The sequence below is a fragment of the Tinamus guttatus genome, unplaced genomic scaffold (genome assembly GCF_059628265.1).
Source record: "Tinamus guttatus ecotype Peru unplaced genomic scaffold, ASM5962826v1 Tinamus_guttatus_pri_ptg000004l, whole genome shotgun sequence".
In the NCBI taxonomy this organism is placed as follows: domain Eukaryota; kingdom Metazoa; phylum Chordata; class Aves; order Tinamiformes; family Tinamidae; genus Tinamus; species Tinamus guttatus.
Window position 1 is genome coordinate 451,882 of NW_028288538.1, and position 20,233 is coordinate 472,114.

Genomic DNA, 20,233 nt, shown 5'->3' on the forward strand with positions numbered 1-20,233 from the left:
ACCCATCCGGGCTATCCGTGCCCTCCCCGCTCGGGATCGGGGTGCCGCAGAGCGCGTCCTCCCGCAGCAGCGGGCAGGGCCGGCGGGCTCAGGCGCAATGTGGCCGTGGGCACGCGCTGGCGGGAAGCGGTGCGAGGCGGCCCGGCGCCCGCCGCGACACCTCCGTGCGCCGCAGCCCCCGGCCGCACGGTAGCACCCTTCCCAGATTCCAGACCATTCCCTGCTGTTTCCACGGCAACCTGTGACCTCACCAAATTCCTTGGAGATCTTCCAGCATCTTCAGCTGAAACAAAGCTAATTAGCACCATTTTCCCAGTTTGCTCCTGCTCCGCAGTGGCTCCATCTCCCCCAGGGCTGGGCCCGGCTCCTCTGCCCTTGCAGAGTGCCACCCAGCGCTCACACGTGCCCATCACCGTGGCCTCTGACCACTTCCCTGCAGGGCATGGGATGCAGCAACTGCAGTCGCAGGGAGCACGGGGCTGTTCTCCCTGCCCGGGTTCCTGTTGTGCCACCAGCCGCCTCCTCCCCGAGGGCACATGGGAAGAGGGGGACAGAGGCCCGGCCGAGCTGCAGGGAGCTGCAGGCTCCTCTGCCACCGGCTCCCAGCTGTGACACCCGTGTGCGCGGAGGGAGGCCCTAATGGGGACAGGACGGAGCCAAGGGTGCTGGCACCTGGGTGCAGAGGCCGAGTGCGGTTTTTGGGGATGGCGGCGTGGCAGGGACCAGGAGATTGGCCCCGTGCTGCTATGTGGGAAGGTGCTGGCTGTGACCGGGAGTCAGTGCTGGCCACAGAAAGAAGGTCCCCAGGGACAGCAGGGCCGGGGGGACGCAGTGGGGCCCAAGGGTGCCTAGCCCCTACACTGCACCAAATCAGTGCGGCCAGGAGGTCCTGGGCAGCCTTGGAGCCCTGACAGGCCCAGGAGCCGCCTGGCCCGGGGTCCTGCTTGGTTCAGGGGTCCCATGTGGGGGCTCATTCACACTGGGGTCCTGCTCGACCTGGCAGACCTGCTTGGTCCAGGGTCTCCCGCAGCTCCAAGCCCGGGGGTGCTGCTCATCCCGCTGCCCTGCTCATCCCTGCCCTGCTCATCCCTGCCCTGCTCATCCCGCTGCCCTGCTCATCCCGTGGTCCCCCTTGGCCTGGGGGTCCTGCCGGGTGCAGGGATCCCCCCCCCGGGCCGGGGTCTCCCTTGGCCCGCGGGGTCCCTCAGCTCCTGCAGGGGTGACCGGTGCTCGGGGGCAGCCCCGGGGCCGCGCGTGGGCGAGCGGCAGCACCGACCCCGCAGCCGCCGCTCGCTGTGGCCCGAGGGGCGGTAGCCGGGGCGGGGGACGGAGGGTCCCCGCGGCGGGGGCCGCCCCCGCAGCCGAGGAGCCCCGCGGTGCCCGGTGCCGGTGCCGGTGCCGGCGCGCGCGGGGCCGGACTCGGTTCCGGCGGGGCCGCATCACATGACGCGTCCGCGGCGGGGGCCGGGGCTCCGCGAGGGCCTCGGGGGCGGGCGCTGCGCGGGGCTCGGCGCGGGGCCGGCGCCGCAGGAGCCGCCGCCGCCGCCGCCGCCGCTCCGGGCGCCGCGGTGTCGCCGCGGTGTCGTCTCGGTGCCGCCCGCCGGGAGCATGTGAGGCGCCGCCGCCGCCATGCAGAAAGGGATGCGGCTCAATGACGGGCACGTCACCTACCTGGGGCTGCTGGCGAAGAAGGACGGCGCCAGGAAGGGCTACCTGAGCAAGCGGAGCTCGGACAACACGAAATGGCACAGCAAGTGGTTCGCGCTGCTGCACAACATGCTCTTCTACTTCGAGAGCGACTCGAGCTCGCGGCCCTCGGGCCTCTACCTGCTCGAGGGCTGCGTCTGCGACCGCGCGCCCTCGCCCAAGCCCCCGCTCTCGGCCAAGGACTCCCTGGAGAAGCAGGTGCGGGGGGGCGCGGGGGGGGCTGCCCGAGGGGCCCCTTTCCCCGTGCAGCCACCGCCGGGCCCGGCCCCACGCGCGGCCACGGCCCCGGGGGGGAGGTGGGTTTGGGGGGATGCTCTGCCTGGCGCGTTAATTAGCGGGGAGCCGGGCCTGCCGCGGAGCCCCCCCCAGCACGGCTAATTAGCCGCGGTTAATGAGGTGGCGCGTGGCGGCGCCCCCCGGCGGCCGCGGCGCGCGCTGCTCCGCAGCGGAGCCCCACGCGTGTCCGCGGCCCCCCGGCCCAGCCGGGGCGCTGGGGGGGACGCGGCGCGGAGGGGCCGCCCGACCCGGCGCGGCAGCGGCTGCAAAGCCACGAGCACGCGGGGGCCCACGCGGGCGCGGGGGCTGTTTGGGGGCCCGGGGGGGCCGTTCGTGGGGGGCTCGGGGGGGCTGTTTGTGCGCGGGCTCGGGGGAGCCCCCCACGCTCAGCGGGGGTTCGGGAGCCGCGCGCAGCCCGGGCCCCGCAGCACCTGCAGCACCGCGCTCGGTTGCAGCGGGCGCAGGCGGAGGTTGCAGCGCCGAGCGTGGCCGCGGGGCCCGTCCCCGTCCCGCCGTGGGACCCGGCCGTGGCCCCGGCCGCCTGTGCCAGGGGGAACGGAGCCCCAGCGCCGTGCACGGCTCTTTGCTGCCCGCAGCGCGCGGCGCTGGTCCCTGCGGTGGGAACGGGCATGGAAACACCGAAGGCAGCGGGAGGCCTCGGGGGCGGCCGCCACAGCCCCAGCAGTGGCGAGGGGGGACGTGGACGGGTCCCCACGCAGGGCCCTGGCAGCTCTGCATGACAGGTTGGGGACTGCCGCTCCGTCTGCCCAGGTGCCATTTGCTGCAGTTTCGGGTGCATCTAAACACTGTAGGGATCCGTATGGAGATTGGTGCGCCAGGCGACAGCCAGAGGAAGGGCAGGTTTTCAGCTGGGGAACACAAATAATCCTGTACCCGTCGCTGCCATAGTCCCCAAAATCACAAGCGCCCGCAGGGGCAGCTGCTGGCGACCGCATTCAGCTCTTGAGCGCGGCCGAGCGCCCGTGCCGGGGGCAGGAGAGCTGCGGGGGCAGCGGGATGCCCCGCTCGGGCCACCACGGTTGGCTCCGGCTCTGCAGCTCTTGCATAATCTCAAGCAGGAGTCGCCGTTGAAGGCGAGCGAGCGCCAGGAGGGCTGCTGGAGCCTGGGCAGAGCCTGGGGCCCGTGGGCGCTCGCGGTGCCGGAGTCGCTCGCAGCTGCTTGTCGGGGGCTCCTGGCACCCCGAAGAGGGAAGGCAGTGCCGTTGGTCCCGGCTCTCTCCCGTATGGAGATGGACAGGTCGCTCCGGCGGCACCCGTGCCCACGCCGGGGTGCCGTCCCGTGCCCTTGTGTGCTGCCCCGGCCTCCGCCTCGCGCCGGGCGCTCCCGAGGCCACTCATCTGCACTGACGGATGAGGCTCGTGCCCGGCTCATTCTTGCAGCGCCCGGCTCCGTGCTCGAGTGAACGTGCAGCCGGTGCCCTGCGCAGCAGAGCGGAGCAGCAGCGCGTGCCCGGCGCGGATCCGCAGCGCGGCCGGGCCGGCTTCGAGCGCTCGCAGGGCCCTGCGAGAGGTGTCAGTGCTTCCCCCGCTGCCCGCGTTTCCTCCCACCTTTCCCGGTGCAGGGCCGCGTCCAGCCCCGGGGGGCGGGAGGAAGCTTCCAGCATCGCTGCTGATCACCCGTTATTGCTTTCCGAGGACGCTGATCCGTGGCGACAGCTACGGCTCAGCCTGGGAGCAGGCCCTCCAGCGGAGCCGTTCCGGATTTAGACTCACCCTCAACTGGAGCAAATCCTGACAGGTTTCCAGTTTTTCACAAGGCAGAAATTTTTAGAAATGAATCCTTGGGGAAAAATACCCCTCACATTTCTCCTTGTGGCGGGATTTCTTTGCCAGGAGCACACACACGTCCGGTGTGTGGCATAGGTGAGACGAAGGGCATGAAGTTCCTTGAGAACATGAAGCCCCGGGTGCCTGGGCACCTCCGGGAACTTTCTTCTCGGTGTCTTGCCCTGCTTTCCCCCGGCCCTGTGCGGCAGCTCCATTGCTTGCGCAGGCTGTTTCGGCTCGAGTGGTGCAGGCAGCTGATGCAGGTGGAGCACTGGGGCGGGATGCAGGACCAGCCACGCTGCTCGGCGCGGCTGCAGGACCGGCCGTGGCTGCAGGGCTGGCTGCGTTGCTCGTCACGGCTGCAGGACCAACTGCGGCTGCAGGACCAGCCGCGTTGCTCATCGTAGCTGCAGGACCAGCCACGCTGCTTGTCACAGCTGCAGGACCGGCCGTGGTTGCAGGACCGGCCACGCTGCTCGTCGCGGGTGCAGGACCGTTAGGGTTGGGCTGAGCTATGCAGGGGCGCTCGGGAGAGTCCAGACTATTTCCCAACCAAGCCTGGCAGCGATGGTGAACGCAGGGAGGAGGGCAGGGCTTTCCCTCGCCTCGTGCCAGGGACGGGCATCGCGTTGCTGCTCCGTGCGCCCCGGGGTGCAGGAACGTTCTGCAATGGGATGCAAAGCCAGGGACGGCTCCGTGGGCTGGAGTGCCCAGCCAGGGAGAAACTGCTCCCACCAGTGTGTCTGGACATGAGTGGTCTCCCACCTCGGAGCGCACCCGTTCCTGATCCTGCCATGTCCCCGTGGGGCATCTCCCCGCAGTGCTGGCACAGGACACGGTTCAGGAGCCGGCGTGTCCCGCTCGGGAGGGATTGCCTGCCCAGCAGCATGCATCGGGCAGCAGCAGCAGCCGGTTTTCTGCTCAGAACGTGCTGTGCCCGGGAAGGCCCCTGTGCTCTGGAACCTCCTGTCTGTCTCCTGGGTACCTGCACTGCTGCTCAGCACCGTGTCCCTCCTTGTCGCCTCCTGCTTGCTCAGGTGCGGTGACGCGCTCCGTGCGGCCGATGGTCACCCCGCGGCATCGCTCCCAGCCCTGCGCCCAGCTGTGCCGCCCCATGGAAACTCCCACGGGTGGCCCTGGCAGCGCACGGAGCGCGCGCGGCTGCTGCACGGGCAGCAGGAAACGCTCGGGTGCCCCGAGCAGCAGACGGGAGCCGCTGCTGAGCCCGGCTCGGAGGTGCTGCAGCTCCGGGGTCCTTCCCGCGGCGTCTCGGATCCGCCAGCTCCCATTTCCAGAGTTCCTGCAGCCGGGTGCTTGCCTAAGCCCCCAGTTTGGGGCAGGAAGAGTGTTATCGGATGAGCTGGCGGGTTGTTGGACTGCTCAAAAAAAAGTCTAAAACCCTTCGTTGGAGTCACTGCAAAATAATTGCTGGGATGTTTGGGCTGCCCAAGGCTGGGAGTCAATGAGCTCCGTTTGGGATCAGTGGAAACAGATGAGGGTTTTTGCATGTGAGAGAGGAACATAAATCTGAAAGATGAAACAGCATTCAGCAGCCAGGAGGGACTTTGCAAAATGAATTATTTAGGGAAGAATTATGGGCTGTTTCTGACTACGAGATCTCTTGGTGTGAGGAGCCGCTCGGCTCTTCCCAGCAGCCGAACTGGGGTCCTGGCCTCGACCCCCTGCCCCGCTGCTGCGGGAAGGAGCCTCACAAAGTCACAACCCGTTCCATGCCGGGGCGCTCCCGGCTGGGAGCAATCCTGGTGCAAGGGGACGGATGCAGCAGGGACTCGGCCTTTGCACCAGGAGCTCTGGGAACCGACCTATGTCCACAAATTGTGATTTATGCTGAAAAATTCACATTTCCCATGAATTTGGACCAACGCTACTCCCAGAGCGCGTGTTTTCCTGCCGGTTTCCGAGGTTGGGGCGCGATGCCGGCGCCCGCCTTGCTCGGAGGGTCCCTCGCGGCGCGGGCGGGCGGCACGGGAGCCTCCGGCGCGCGGGATCCTGCCGAGCTCCTCCCGCCACCGCGATGGCAACGGCCTCGGGGGTGTCACATGTAACCGGGTTTGGGGCAGCAGTGTGAGGCTGATTCCTTCATTAACTTCAATTAAGTAATTAATTAATAGGAAGACAACATTTCCAAGTGGGGAATCCTCCTCCCTGCCCTTCCGCAGGGACGGCATTCCCGCATCCGTGCGGTCCGGAGCATCCGCAGGACACGCTGCTCTGGGCTCCGGTCCCGCGAGCGTCTCCGAGCAGCGGCCGGGAGGGCTGCGGGTCGGGGCTGCTGCCACCCGTCCGCGTCCTGCCGGGGCTGTGGTGACGTCCCCGCTGTCACGGTGCCATCCCGCTGCCCCAGCGATGGGGACGTGGTGCGGCCCGGTGCTCCCAGCAGCGGCGCTCGGGTGGGCTCCTCGCGGCGGGACCGGCATCGCGGAGCATCCCGGTGCCCAGGGGACTCGTGGAGCGCGCAGCCTGCGCGCCGCCGCTGCTGCAATTAGCACAAACGCTGCAAATGTCAAGGGAGGCTAAAAATAGCCGCGGGCTGCAACCTGCCGGGGCTCCGCGCGTGCCGGGGAGGCTGCTGGCTCGATGGTGCCGCCCGCGATGCCACCATCCCAGTGGTGTCACCCACAATGGTGCCGTCCTGTGGCCGGTCCGTGGTGGTAACACTGCGTCCGCCGGCTCTTGCAGCACTACTTTACCGTGAACTTCAACCATGAGAACCAGAAGACGCTGGAGCTGAGGACGGAGGACGCCAAGGACTGTGACGAGTGGGTCGCGGCCATTGCCCACGCCAGGTACTGGCCCATGGTGCAGGGTCCTGCAGGGGCCGGGGTGCTCGGGTGCTGGGTGAATGCATCTGCTGTGCCCTTGGCCATGGGGACACTGGTGACACAGCCGATGCCACAGGCGTCCTGCTCCTCGCTGCACTGTGGGGAGGGAGGAAAATTGGCTTTGGGGGCAGGAGGGCGTCTGTGGGGTGAACTGTTGGCGTGGGGAGCCTGGGGCAGAGTGGGGCTGCAAGCGGGGCGAGCAGGGCTGCACGTGGGGCTGCACAGCACGAGCAGGGCTGTGTGCAGGATTGCAAGCAGGGCTGTGCACCGGGCTGCACGCAGGGCTGCGCGTGGGGCGAGCAGGGCCGTGCATGGGGCGAGCAGGGCCGTGCATGGGGCGAGCAGGGCTGTGTGAAGGGCGAGTAGGGCTGTGCGCAGGGCGAGTAGGGCTGTGCATGGAATGCAAGCAGGGCTGTGCACCAGGCTGCACGCAGGGCCGTGTGTGGGGTGAGCAGCGCTGTGCGTGGGGTAAGCAGGGCTGTGCACCAGGCTGCATGCAGGGCCATGCATGGGCAAGCAGGACCGTGCATGGGGTGAGCAAGGCTGCGCCCCAGGCTGCATGCAGGGCTGTGCATGGAGCTAACAGGGCTGCGCACCAGGCTGCATGCAGGGCTGCACATGAGGCGAGCAGGGCCGTGCATGGGGCGAGCAGGGCTGTGTGCAGGGCGAGCAGGGCTGTGCATGGAATGCAAGCAGGGCTGTGCACCGGGCTGCACGCAGGGCTGCGCGTGGGGCGAGCAGGGCTGCACGGAGCGAGCGGGGCTGCGGGCGGATGGCGCTGACGGCCACGCCGGCCTCGCAGCTACAGGAACCTGGCGACGGAGCACGAAGCCCTGATGCAGAAGTACCTGCATTTGCTCCAGATCGTGGAGACGGAGAAGACCGTGGCCAAACAGCTGCGGCAGCAGATCGAGGACGGCGAGATCGAGATCGAGCGTCTCAAAGCCGAGGTGAAGGAGCGGGGCCGGCGGGGGCAGCGGCGGGGCCAGCGCTTCCCCATGTGCAAACACCTCCCCGTTCCCCCGCTGCGCCGGGTTTTGCTCTTCTGCACTCTCTGCAGCCAAGATCAAATGATCGGCTTCTCCTTTAAAGTGCAAATTTTGATGCCTCAGTGAAACAAAATAATAAAAAAACACAGAGAAAACACAAAGCCGTACAAACAGCCCCCCAGCCTGTGCTTTTCCCACCTTGACCCAAAGTGGAAGAAAAAAAAATATTTTTTTAATTGCATTTCGACAGAGAGATATTTTGGGTAAAATGCTCCAAGTTTGGGCCATAGCTCCCACCTTGGCAGGGCCGCTCCGTGCTCTGCACCCCTTCTCTGGCCCATCCGGCCAGGCCCCGGTGATTTTCTCTCCTTTCTTCTTTCCCGTTGGAATCCTGGTCAGGCACCAGAGTAACAGGCACCCACTGGTCGTGTTTTTTTTTTTTTTTTTTTTTTTACCTCCCCTCCCAGGAAAATTTTTATTATTTTCTATGAAATGAAAGTTCGCGCTTTTCGCACTTCGGCTTTTCAAGACATTTTCTCCGCGGTGCAGCAGCCGGGGCGCGCGGGGGCTCGCGGGGACCGGGCCGCCCGCGGGCAGCCCCGTGCCGAGCCGCAGCTGTGCGCTCTGCCCGCAGATCGCCGCCCTGCTCAAGGACAACGAGCGCATCCAGTCCGGGCAGAGCAGCGCGCCCAGCGACGACGACAGCGACATCAAGAAGATCAAGAAGGTTGGTGGCAGCGCCCGGCGCGTTCCCGGAGCACGGCCGGCTCCTCGGCGCGCTAGCAAGTGCTCGCGGAGGAGCTCTTGAGCCATACGTCTGTGTATGTATATACACATACATGTCTGCGAGCAGAGTTTTGCAAGGAAAGGCACTCCCAGAATCGCAGATTTTTGCACGAGCTCCCCTGCTCCCCCGCGTGCCGGTGCCCGCTCCTGTGCGGCGCCTCCTGCCCCTCGCTCGTGCCAGGGCCGCTGCTCAGACTGGTGCTTCCCAGAGGAGCATCCGCAGACGGGAGCCCTGCAGGGACCCCGTGCATGGATACCCACGGGGATGTGAGCTCGCGGCACCTGTGCCAGGCGCTTTCCTACCTATCGCACCGTGTGCGGGGCTGCCGGGTGCACCAGGCTCCTGGGCTGGCTGGCTGGGTCCAGCGCGGTGGCCGGGCATGGGGACGTGGCACCCGGCACACTGCGTGCCGTCCCCGCAGGTGCAGAGCTTCCTGCGCGGCTGGCTCTGCCGCCGCAAGTGGAAGACCATCATCCAGGACTACATCCGCTCGCCGCACGCCGACAGCATGCGCAAGCGCAACCAGGTGGTGTTCAGCATGCTGGAGGCCGAGGCCGAGTACGTGCAGCAGCTGCACATCCTGGTCAACAACTTCCTGCGGCCGCTGCGCATGGCCGCCAGCTCCAAGAAGCCGCCCATCACGCACGACGACGTCAGCAGCATCTTCCTCAACAGGTCAGCACGCCGGGCGCCGCGGGGATGGGGACAGGGATGGGGACAGGGATGGGGTTGAGGACAAGGACAGGATGGGGTGAGGATGAGGATGGGCATGGGGACAGGGATGGGGTTGAGGACAAGGACAGGATGGGGCTAGAATAGGGGTGGTGACAGGAACGGGGATGGTGATGGGAGGGCAGGCAGCATCTCTCCTGCAGTGCCAGGGCTGCAGCCTCCTGTCACACTGTCTGTGACGGGAACGTGGCGCTGAGGCCACCCGGGGCCGAGCAGAAACGATGCCGAGTGTGTGCGGGTGCAGCACCGAGCAGCAGGGCTGCGGGGCCAGGGCTGCATCCGCACGGGAGCATCACGGGGCAGAGCTGCCCCAGTGCACAGCGCTGCAGGTGCTGCATGGCACTGCCGTGGTGCATGGTGCTGCACGGCGCTGCATGGTGCTGCACAGCACTGCAGGCGCTGCACGGCGCTGCCCCGCTGCACAGCACTGCCGCCGTGCATGGTGCTGCTCTGGGATGTCCCCTCCATGCTGCCCTGTGCTGGTGTCACAGGGGAGATGCAAGGAGCACTCTGGGGTCCCGACACGTGTTCAGGTGTGGGAAGGTCCTGGGAAGCACCGAGGATCGGCCGTGGCTGGGGAGGCATCCGGGCTCCGCAGGGCTCGGCTGTGCCAGGCGCACGAGCGGGAGCCACGGACATTTATCAATCGCTGTGAATTAAACCCCTCCGTGGGCACCTGGGGGTTCCCGACAGATAAACTGCCCCCGGGAAGCAGGAGCAGCAGCATGTCCCTGTCACCGGCTCCTTCTCCATCCACCTTTCCCCTCTCGGGTTTTCTTGCAGCGAAACCATCATGTTTCTGCACCAGATCTTCTACCAGGGCCTGAAAGCGCGGATCTCCAGCTGGCCCACACTGGTGCTGGGTGAGTGAGGGCAGCACTTCCCGCGCCTCCTTCCCTGCTCCTGGGTGGATCCCGACGGCACCCTCATCCTGCGGGAAGTGCCTGGTGCTCCACGCACATCGGCCACAGCTGGAACAGAGCGCGATGCACCGTGCGTGGCCACAGCGCCGCATCCCTCGGCTGTCACCTAGGGGTGCCCGAGGGTAGGAGAGGATGGGAAGTGTTCCCGGCTCCTGGCCTGGGGGTCAGGGCACAACGGGCTCTCCCACATGTCCAGGAGGCCCCTCAAGCAGCTCCCGGAGTCGGGTCCCAGCCTTGCCTGAGGCTCCCGCCTAGGGAGTGGACGCAGGGAACCAGAGCACGCGTGTGGAACTGGGGTGCGCGTGGGGACCCGGAGCATGCATGGCAGAACCGGAGCGCGCACGGGGAACTGGAGTGCATGCAGTGAAATGGGGGCACGCGTGGGGAACCGGAGCACGCGCGACAGAACCGGAGCGGGCATGGGAAACCAGAGTGCATGTGGTGGAACCGGAGCGTGTGTGGGGAACCGGAGCACGTGTGGCAGAGCTGGTGCACGCATGGGGAAGCAGAGCGTGCGTGGCAGAACCGGAGGGCGCGCAGCAGAACCAGAGCACACACGGGGAACTGGCGTGCGCGTGGCGGAGCCGGAGCGTGCACGGGAAACCAGAGCACGCGCAGCGGAACCGGAGTGTGCATGGCAAACCGGTGCGCGCGTGGCGGAGCCGGAGCGCGCGTGGTGCCAGGCTGAGCTCGCCGCCCCTCTGCGCCTGCAGCCGACCTCTTCGACATCCTGCTGCCCATGCTGAACATCTACCAGGAGTTCGTGCGGAACCACCAGTACAGCCTGCAGATCCTGGCGCACTGCAAGCAGAACCGCGACTTCGACAAGCTGCTGAAGCACTACGAGGCCAAGCCCGACTGCGAGGAGAGGACGCTCGAGACCTTCCTCACCTACCCCATGTTCCAGGTGACCGCAGCGTGCGCCCCAGCGCGGAGCACATGTCCCTGTGTCCCCGTGTCCCCGCGTCCCCACTGCCAGCTGACGCCCGGCTCCCTGCGTTGCAGATCCCGCGCTACATCCTGACGCTGCACGAGCTGCTGGCGCACACCCCGCACGAGCACGTGGAGAGGAACAGCCTGGATTATGCCAAGTCCAAGCTGGAGGAGCTCTCCAGGTGAGCCGGATGGCCGCATTTCCTGGTGAATGTGTGGGGTGCCCCGGGGGCTCCGAGCAGTGCCCTACGCTCCGATGGCTGCCGCGATTCCCGGGATGCCACTCAGGCGCCGCTGCCCCTTCCTGCTCCAGGATCATGCACGACGAGGTGAGCGAGACCGAGAACATCCGCAAGAACCTGGCCATCGAGCGCATGATCATCGAGGGCTGCGAGATCCTGCTGGACACCAGCCAGACCTTCGTCCGGCAAGGTGACACGGGCCCGTGGGCTGCGGGAGCCCGTGGGGCTGCGGCTTTGGTAGCCCCATGGTGGTTGGTGGCTCATGGGGCTGGGGCTTTTGTAGCCCATGTGGATGGTGGCCTGTGGGGCTGTGGCTTTGGTAGCCCAAGCAGCTGTTGACCCATGGAACGGGGGCTTTGGTAGCCCTTGGGGCTGGTGGCCAATGGTGTGTGGCTTTGGTAGCCCCCATGGCTGGTGGCCCCCGTGGCTGGTGGTCCATGGGCCTGCAGCTTTGGTAGCCCCCATGGCTGGTGGCCCATATGGCTGGGGCTTTGGTAGCCCAAGCAGCTGTTGACCTATGGAACAGGGGCTTTGGTAGCCCTTGGAGCTACCTGTCTGTGGGGCAAGGGCTTTGGCAGCCCCCGTGGCTGGTGGCCCATGGGGCTGGGGCTTTGGTAGCCCCATGGTGGTTGGTGGCCCGTGGCACTGGGCCTTGGCAGCCCCAGCTGCCCCGCAGCGGCGTGGCCGGACGCGGGACGCGGCTGCTCCTCTCGCGCAGGGTCGCTCATCCAGGTGCCCATGTCGGAGAAGGGGAAGATCCCGCGGGGGCGGCTGGGCTCGCTGTCGCTGCGCAAGGAGGGCGAGCGGCAGTGCTTCCTCTTCTCCAAGCACCTCATCATCTGCACGCGCGGCTCGGGCGGCAAGCTCCACCTCACCAAGGTGCGCGGGAGCCTCCTCAGCCTCCGCGGCCCCTTCCCCAGGATCGCGCTGCTCCCGGGGGAAGCTCTGCGCTTAATTGAGCAGGAATCTTAGAGAAATTGCTCATTACTGGCATTAAATTACTGGTTTGAAAAATTGCCGTCCGTGGCGAAGAGTTGATAATTGCAACAACAGGCTTTGGGGAAATTTAATTTAAAGCTCGTATTAAATAATTTATAAACAAATTAGTGGACTGGTTATACAAGGGAAGTGGCAATATCCCGGCCTTTCCTCCCATCAGAGCAGCAGAGCCCTCGCGAGCAGCCGCCCGCTTCCCACCCCTGGGAATGAGAGCTGGTGCGGGAAGGGGAGCAGGCATGGGAATGGGAGCAGGGGCGGGAGTGGGTTCCCAGAGGAGCCGGGCGCTGCAGCCCTCCTCCTCCTCCTCGGTGCATTGGGTGCATTGGGTGCATTGGGCGCATTGGGCGCATTGGGTGTGTTGGGTGCATTGGGCGCATTGGGTGTGTTGGGTGCATCGGGTGCATTGGGCGCGTTGGGTGCATTTGGTGCACTGGGTGCATTGGGCGCATTGGGTGCGTTGGGTGCATTGGGCGCATTGGGTGCGTTGGGTGCGTTGGGTGCATTGGGTGCATTGGGTGCGTTGGGTGCGTTGGGCGTGTTGGGTGGGTTGGGTGCATTGGGTGCGTTGGGTGCATTGGGTGCGTTGGGCGTGTTCGGTGTGTTGGGTGCATCGGGTGCATTGGGCGCATTGGGCGCATTGGGCGCACCAGGCGCACTGGGTGCATGGTGCGGCCTGGCGTGGGCTGCCCGTTCTGCTGCCCTGACCCGGTGCCGTCCCACAGAACGGTGTCATCTCCCTCATCGACTGCACGCTCGTCGAGGAGCAGGAGAGCACCGACGAGGACGGTAGGTGCCGCGGGGACGGGTGACATGGGCAGCGGGGTTGTACCGGGTCCTGTGGCCACCGTGGTGCTGCGCGGCCAGGACCCGGGGCTGGAAACGCTGCAGTGAATCCGTAGGGCACAAAACCCAGGCAGAGCAGAGCCGTGCGGAGCCAGACCGGAACGGTGCTGGTCCGGTGGGTCCAGTGAGGCTCCTGCTGAGCGGGTGACGGGCAGAGCCCCCCAGCCTGCCGGGTCCTGCAGCCCTTCTGTGCTCATCTTCTCTGTTCCAAAGCAAAAGCATCCGGGCAGGACATCGACCATCTCGACTTCAAAATTGTGGTGGAGCCAAAAGATTCCTCCTCCTTCACGGTCATCCTGGTGGCATCGTCTAGGCAGGAGAAGGCTGCGTGGACCAGCGACATCAGCCAGGTAGGACGGATGGTCGGATGAACGGAGGGATGGAGCGACCCAGGGCGAGCAGCTGCTGCCGGGTCTCTTGTGCTCCTGAAACACTCTGTGTAAAAGTATGTACATATAGAATATAGCAGAGATGTAAATGGTCGCCCATGGGGTGCAAAGTCCTGCCCCCTGGGCTGGGCCAGCTGCATCCCAAGGCGGGATGCTCTAGCTGGAGAGCGGGAGCAGCTCCCTGCACTGCCGGCAGCTCCAGCAGCACCAAGCCGGGCATCAGCGTCCCGTCTTGCCCCGTCCTGCCCCGTCCTGCCCCTTCCCTGCCCTGTCCTGCCCTGTCCTGCCCCGTCCTGCCCCATCCTGCCCTGCCCCATCCTGCCCCGTCCTGCCCCGTCCTCTCCTGCCCCGTCCTGCCCGGTCCTGCCCCGTCCTGTCCTGCCCCGTCCTGCCCGCAGGAGCAGGATTGGGAGCGGGAGCGGGGCCATCCCTGCGCATGGCCCCCCTGACCTCCCTGCGCTTGCACCTTGCAGTGCGTGGACAACATCCGCTGCAACGGCCTCATGATGAACGCCTTCGAGGAGAACTCCAAGGTCACCGTCCCCCAGATGATCAAGTGAGTGCTCCCGGCTCCCGGCTGGCTCTGCCCCCATGCTCTATCCCTGCCCCATGCAGCTCCCGCGGGTGCCGGATCCATCCCCACACGTTGCTCCGGTGGCGGCCGCCAGCTCCGTCCGGAGGGGCCGGGGGGTCCTGGCTGCATGGGAGCACCCGCCGTGCTTGGCTCCAGGCTGGAACCTGGTGTCTCGTTTCTCTGCAGGTCTGACGCCAGCCTGTATTGTGATGATGTTGACATTAGGTTCAGTAAAACGATGAATTCCTGCAAGGTCCTGCAGATCCGCTACGCCAGCGTGGAGCGGCTCCTGGAGAGGCTCACGGACCTGCGCTTCCTCAGCATCGACTTTCTGAACACGTTCCTGCACTCGTACCGCGTCTTCACCACGGCCCTCGTCGTCCTCGACAAGCTCATCACCATCTACAAGAAGCCGATCAGCGCCATCCCCGCACGGTGAGGCCGTCCGCGCCGCTCCGTCCCGGCTCCGTCCCGGCCTCCGCGGTGCCTCCGCGGTGCCTCCAGCGTGCAGGCCCGGCCGGAGATGCCCCGGGGAGCCGGAGCTGCCGGAGCCGCCGTCCCGCGGGCGCGATCCCGGGCATCCTCCCGCTCACCCTCCCGCTCTCCGCCTCGGCCAGGTCCCTGGAGCTGCTCTTCGCCAGCAGCCAGAGCAGCAAGCTGCTCTACGGAGAGCCGCCCAAGTCGCCCCGGGCCAACCGCAAGTTCTCGTCGCCGCCGCCGCTCTCCATCTCCAAGTCGTCGTCGCCCAGCAGGAGGAGGAAGCTCTCCCTCAACATCCCCATCATCACGGGCGGGAAGGCGCTGGACCTGGCCGCGCTCGGCTGCTCCTCCAACGGCTACGCGAGCGTCTACTCCTCCATGGCGCCCTTCAGCAAGACCACGCTGGACATCAACAAGCTCTACGTGGCCAGCAGCTTCCCCAACAAGATCGCCGACGAGGGCGACGCGGCCGCGGAGAAGCCGGAGGAGGCGCTTGGCAGCAAGCCGGGTAGGCGCGGGGCTGCAGGAGGGACGCGGCGGGTGGCACGCGGTGACGGGGAGCGCATGGGGTCTGGGGAGCGCGTGGGGTCTGGGGACCTGCGCAATGGGCAGCACGTGGCGGGGCGCTGCTCCCGGTGCCGTGTCTCCGCTCCCCACGCGCCTCGTGGAGCAGCGCGCGGGAGGATGTAACAGTCACACTAACAACAGCAGCAGTAACAGCAGCAGCCCGCGCAGGGCCCTGTGGCTTTGGCTCGGCTCCGGCGTGCCCACATGCAGCGGGATTAGGAATCGCGGCAGAGCTGCCACCCGGCTGCGAGCTGCCCCTCTCCGTGGGCGATTTGCAGTCGTTCCGTGTTCTCGGCAGGCTCGGATGTGTCCGTTCGGGAAGAGTCTGACACCGACCCGAACCAGAGTGATGAAGCGGAAGCCGAAACCTCCCCGACAAAATCCCCGACTACCCCCAAGTCCGTCAAGTGCAAAAATTCCTCAGGTACCCACATGCTGCCGGCGCGAGGGTGATCGGGGCTGGGCTTCGCCCCGTGCGCCCTTGGAGGGGCCGCAAGATCTCCCTTTGGAGCTCTTCCTTGCAGAGCTGCTCTGCACATCCTGCAGCCGCTCTGGGTTGGCCATAGTGCACAGGGGGAGTGGACAGGGCAGGACGGGCCCCGAGCATCCCTCGTGCAGCGCGCGGGGCTGCCCTCACTCAGCCCGTGGGGTTAATCCCTGCTGGATCCGCGCTGGCTGGCAGAGCTGACGCCCCTTCCCGCCCCTTCCAGATTTCTCGCTGTTCTCCTACAACAACGGCGTGGTGGTGACGTCCTGCCGCGAGCTCGAGGGCAGCCGCAGCGCCCTGTCGGCCGCGTCCGCCTTCGCCATCGCCACGGCGGGCGCCAACGAGGGCACCCCGGCCAAGGAGAAGTACCGGCGCATGTCGCTGGCCAGCGCAGGTGGGCTGCGGGCGGCGCGTCCCGCTCGTCCCCGCGGCCTCGGGGTACCGCTCGCTGCGCGGGGCCGCGCGGCGCCCTGCGACCGTGTCCCTTGCAGGCTTCCCGAGCGACCAGCGCAACGGCGACAAGGAGTTCGTGATACGCAGGGCGGCCACCAACCGCGTGCTCAACGTGCTGCGCCACTGGGTCTCCAAGCACTCGCAGGTGAGCGCCCCGAACCGCCGCGCGCGCGGCCGAGCTCCCGGCAGCTCCATGGGGCTCCGGCCCAAAGGACAAGCTGCAGCTTTTTTAACTAAGCAAATGGGCGCTGGGCGAGGAGGTGGCCGCGGCAGGGAGCGGGCAGCGGGGCTCTGCTCGTGCTCGCTTGCAGCCAGCGAGCGCGCCAGGGCCTTCCCTGTGCATAGGGCCATGCGTTGCGGTGGGGTTCGATGCCCCATCACGGGGGTGGCCCCGCTGGGAACTGCCTGCCCGCTTTGCAGGACTTTGAAAGCAACGAGGAGCTGAAGTTCCGCGTGATCGGCTTCCTGGAGGAGGTCATCCACGACCCCGAGCTCCTGACGCAGGAGCGCAAGGCGGCCGCCAACATCATCAGGTGGAGCCGCTGGTGCCGCGCGCCCTGGGCACCGCGACAGCCCTCGTGCGGGGCGGGAGCGGGTGCCGAACCTCTCCGAGGGCTTTGGAACCACTGGGTTGGGAAGCAGGTGCCCATGGGGGCTGCATGTGCCCCTCACCGTGGTGTCGGGGCAGTGCATGCCAGGCTGGGATCCCATTCAAGGGTGTTTTTCCCTCTGGGATTTGTGGTGCTCCTCTGCCCGGGCCGGGGGTGACCCAGAGGCTGTGGCAGCCCCGTGGGCTCTGGTCCCCCAGCCAGAGCGGCTCCGTTTTCCTGCCGCAGGACCCTGACGCAGGAGGACCCCGGGGACAACCAGATCTCCCTGGAGGAGGTGCTGCACATGGCAAGTGCTGCTTCCCGCGCGCGGGGCGCGAGGGACGGAGCGGGACGGCCCCGCTGCGGGCACCCTGCGCTCTGCTGGGGTTGGCTTTTGTGTCTGTGACGGGTGAAGAAATGAGAAAGCAAAAGCCCCTGGCCCTGCTCTTAAGTGACCGGCCCCCACCGTGTCCCTTAGGCGGAGGGCGTCAGAGCCGAACCCTTCGAGAACCACTCGGCGCTGGAAATCGCGGAGCAGCTCACGCTGCTCGACCACCTGGTGTTCAAGAAGATCCCCTACGAGTGAGTCCTGCGATCCACAACCCCGCGATGCCGCTGCCGGCCGCGAGCTGCTCCCACTGCTGCGAAGCCTCTGGGGACAAACAGCGCCAAATGCTGTCGCTTGCAGGGAGTTTTTTGGGCAAGGCTGGATGAAGCTGGAGAAGAACGAGCGGACCCCGTACATCATGAAGAACACCAAGCACTTCAATGACGTAAGGCTGCGGGCCTGGGCAGCGCGTTCTGCGCTCGGCGGCTCCGTGTTTTCGGGTCTGCGTTGTGCCAGCAGGGCCGGGGCAGCTGGACTCGCTCCTTCCCAGGCCATGCAGTTTTTCGGGAATGAGCTGCAGGTGGAAGGCGAGATCCAGGGCAATTCCCAGGGACAGCAGCTGTGCTCTGCCCCCCAGGTCAGCAACTTGATAGCGTCGGAGATCCTGCGCAACGAGGAGATCAACGCGCGGGTGAGCGCCATCGAGAAGTGGGTGGCGGTGGCGGACATCTGCCGGTGCCTGCACAACTACAACGCGGTGCTGGAGATCACCTCCTCGCTCAACCGCAGTGCCATCTTCCGCCTCAAGAAGACGTGGCTCAAGGTCTCCAAGCAGGTGGGCGCTACGGCCGCTCGTCCCGGAGCTTCGCGGGAGTTTGCGCATCACCCGGCCCTGCGTTGCTGCGGGCACCCGTGTCGCAACGAGGGGCTGGCGTGGGAGGACGGGCCATGGGGCCGGCACGGGAGGCCGGGCGCGCGCCGCTCGCGCCAGCAGTGCCCGCTCGCTCCCTTGCAGACCAAGGCGCTGATCGACAAGCTGCAGAAGCTGGTGTCCTCCGAGGGCCGCTTCAAGAACCTCAGGGAGGCGCTGAAGAAGTACGTGGGGCCGCGGGCAGGGAGCGCGCGGGCAGCGTGTGGGCAGCGCGCCCGGACCCCGCGCGTGGCCGTGGGAGACGGGCCCCGCGCCAGCACGGTCCCTGCTGCAGGCCCAGGTTTCCAAAGCAATGCCAAGGAAGGAGGCGCTCCTCCGAGCAGCGGCGTGCCCGCTTCCCTCTGGAGCTTCCCGGCTTGTGCTCGCTTCCCTCCGGAGCTTCCCAGTTTCGAGGGAGCCGTGGGGCCGTCTCGGCTGGTTGGGGTGGCCTCGGGGAGGGGACCTCATGAGCTGCTGTCCCTGCAGCGGCTCCGCGCTGGTGGCTCCGGGCTGCGCTTCCCATGGAGCGTCCCGAGCGTTGGGGGCTCAGCCTTGCTGGGGCTTCCCGGCCCCCTGCCCAAAATGCCGCCCCTGTCCCCGGGCCCCCAGCCTCCCTTGTCAGCCCCAGGCCAGCTCACAGCAATGATCCTGCCTTCCTTCCGTCCATCCATCCATCCACCCTGCAGCTGCGACCCTCCCTGCGTGCCCTACCTGGGAATGTACCTGACCGACCTGGCCTTCATAGAGGAGGGGACGCCCAACTACACGGAGGACGGGCTGGTGAACTTCTCCAAGATGAGGATGGTGAGCTGGGGACAGGGACACGGGCACCCCCCACGCCACAGCGGCCCGGTTTGCGTGGGGTGGTGGCAGTGGTGGCAGCAGTCCCCTAACGCGTCTCTGCCGTGTCCCCGCGCAGATCTCGCACATCATCAGGGAGATCCGGCAGTTCCAGCAGACCTCCTACAAGATCGAGCACCAGGCTAAGGTAGAGCCCCCGGGAGCGGAGGGGACGTGGCTGGCGCCACTGCCAGGGACAGGCGCGGGACCGTGACCCGCCGTGGGTGCCCCGTACCAGCCACGTGTCCCCAGGGTGCCTGGAGCATCCCCTGCACGGCCGCTCTGCCCGGGAGGGAGGGACGTGCCAGGGCTCCCTGTCCCGCTGCTGGGAGGGCCCATGTGTGCGACGAGATGCACGGCCTCGGCCGGCCCCGCGTCCCTGTTCCGCAGCGGTGCCACGCGGGAGGGGAGCGCGCTTCGTGTGGGCGGTTTGGGGGTCTCCCTGCCTGTCCCTGTCCCTGTCCTGGCCAAGGGGCCCCCACCCCCGTGGAAGCGCAGGATGGAGCCGCGTGGCAGCTCCCAAAGTGGCTGCTCCGGACAGCAGCCACGGCCGGAGCGGGGCTGCAGCCCGGGTTCCGGAGCGCACTGCGGCCGGCCGCGCTCCCGCGTGCCGGAGCAGCTCGGAGCGCTCCCGCTGCGCCCAGGGCCCTCGGCTCTGCCTGGCGCTCACGCCGTGCCGGGGCGCAGGTGACGCAGTACCTGCTGGACCAGTCGCCCGTGATGGACGAGGAAGCGCTCTACGAGGCCTCGCTGCGGATGGAGCCCAAGCTGCCTTCGTGAGCGCGGGCGGCCGCGCCGCACCGCCGCGTGTCCGCGCCGGCCGCCCGCGGCGCCTCCACCGCCGCTCCCCGGGAACGAACGGCCCCGCGGCCGCCCGCGCCGGGACTGCCCGGGATGCGCTGCCCACAGGGCGGCCGCGCGGGGCCCGGCTCCCTCCAGGATGCTCCGTCTGTCACTCGCTGTCCAGGGCCGGCGCTGGGGACATGTTCACGGCACCCACGTGCCCAGCGCAGAGCAGCTCCTCCCGCCGCCCGCGGTGCCGCCAGCGTGTCCCGTCAGCCCCAGGCGGAGTATTCCCACCCGGACGCGGTGTCCGACGGTGACTGCTGCCAACCCCGTCCCGTGGAGGCGCCCCTCGTCCCCTGCCACCAACGTCGGCCGGGGCTGCCCCGCTGCGCGCGCGGGGACGTGAAGCTGCACCGTCCCCTCCTGCTGCATCCCGCTCATGACAAGCTTCTGTTGATATGCTCTGAATCCGTATTCCTTGTGACCACTATTAGTAACATGATGTAGAGGTAGAAAGAAATGACCAAGTGTTTTTATTACATATACTGTAATCCTGTCTAACCACCTTCTAGCAGGAATATAGTAATGTAGTGCTTATTCTGTGAATATTACCATGTATTTTTTACATTGTACAGTATATAAACACAGTTGAACTTTGCAGTGGCAGGCATGCTCCACTCTACCGGACAGAAACCTTTTGCTGTAAGCAATACCTTGTGGTATGAGAATTCTATTTCAAGCCCTAAAATATTTCAACTTACAGCTTG

At 66.8% G+C, this 20,233-nt stretch overlaps 1 protein-coding gene across 2 annotated transcripts; it reads left to right on the plus strand.

Annotated features, from left to right (window-relative positions):
• Positions 1-1,526: 1,526 nt before the first annotated feature.
• RASGRF1 (Ras protein specific guanine nucleotide releasing factor 1) lies at positions 1,527-19,460 on the plus strand. Of its 2 annotated transcripts, none has more exons than XM_088531394.1 (27): positions 1,527-1,905; positions 6,472-6,578; positions 7,417-7,564; positions 8,238-8,330; positions 8,812-9,065; positions 9,906-9,985; positions 10,759-10,952; positions 11,051-11,160; positions 11,292-11,410; positions 11,939-12,099; positions 12,942-13,005; positions 13,276-13,412; positions 13,925-14,007; positions 14,212-14,460; positions 14,643-15,013; positions 15,371-15,496; positions 15,783-15,953; positions 16,051-16,157; positions 16,433-16,545; positions 16,849-16,909; positions 17,081-17,184; positions 17,291-17,375; positions 17,568-17,765; positions 17,946-18,025; positions 18,527-18,644; positions 18,760-18,828; positions 19,368-19,460. In XM_088531394.1, exons 1-27 carry the CDS (start codon positions 1,630-1,632, stop codon positions 19,458-19,460), a joined length of 3,771 nt encoding a protein of 1,256 aa, XP_088387520.1. In that variant the 5' UTR covers positions 1,527-1,629. The 2 variants fall into 2 exon arrangements, with proteins under 2 accessions (XP_088387520.1, XP_088387579.1); XM_088531453.1 differs by having other exon boundaries at positions 14,251-14,460.
• Positions 19,461-20,233: the final 773 nt, after the last annotated feature.

Coding starts and splice junctions, on each gene's coding strand:
- RASGRF1 (XM_088531394.1), top strand. CDS start 1,630: ATGCAGAAAGGGATGCGGCTCAATGACGGGCACGTCACCTACCTGGGG. Junction 8,331..8,811: donor ACATCAAGAAGATCAAGAAG/GTTGGTGGCAGC, acceptor CCGTCCCCGCAG/GTGCAGAGCTTCCTGCGCGG. Junction 16,158..16,432: donor GGGTCTCCAAGCACTCGCAG/GTGAGCGCCCCG, acceptor CCCGCTTTGCAG/GACTTTGAAAGCAACGAGGA.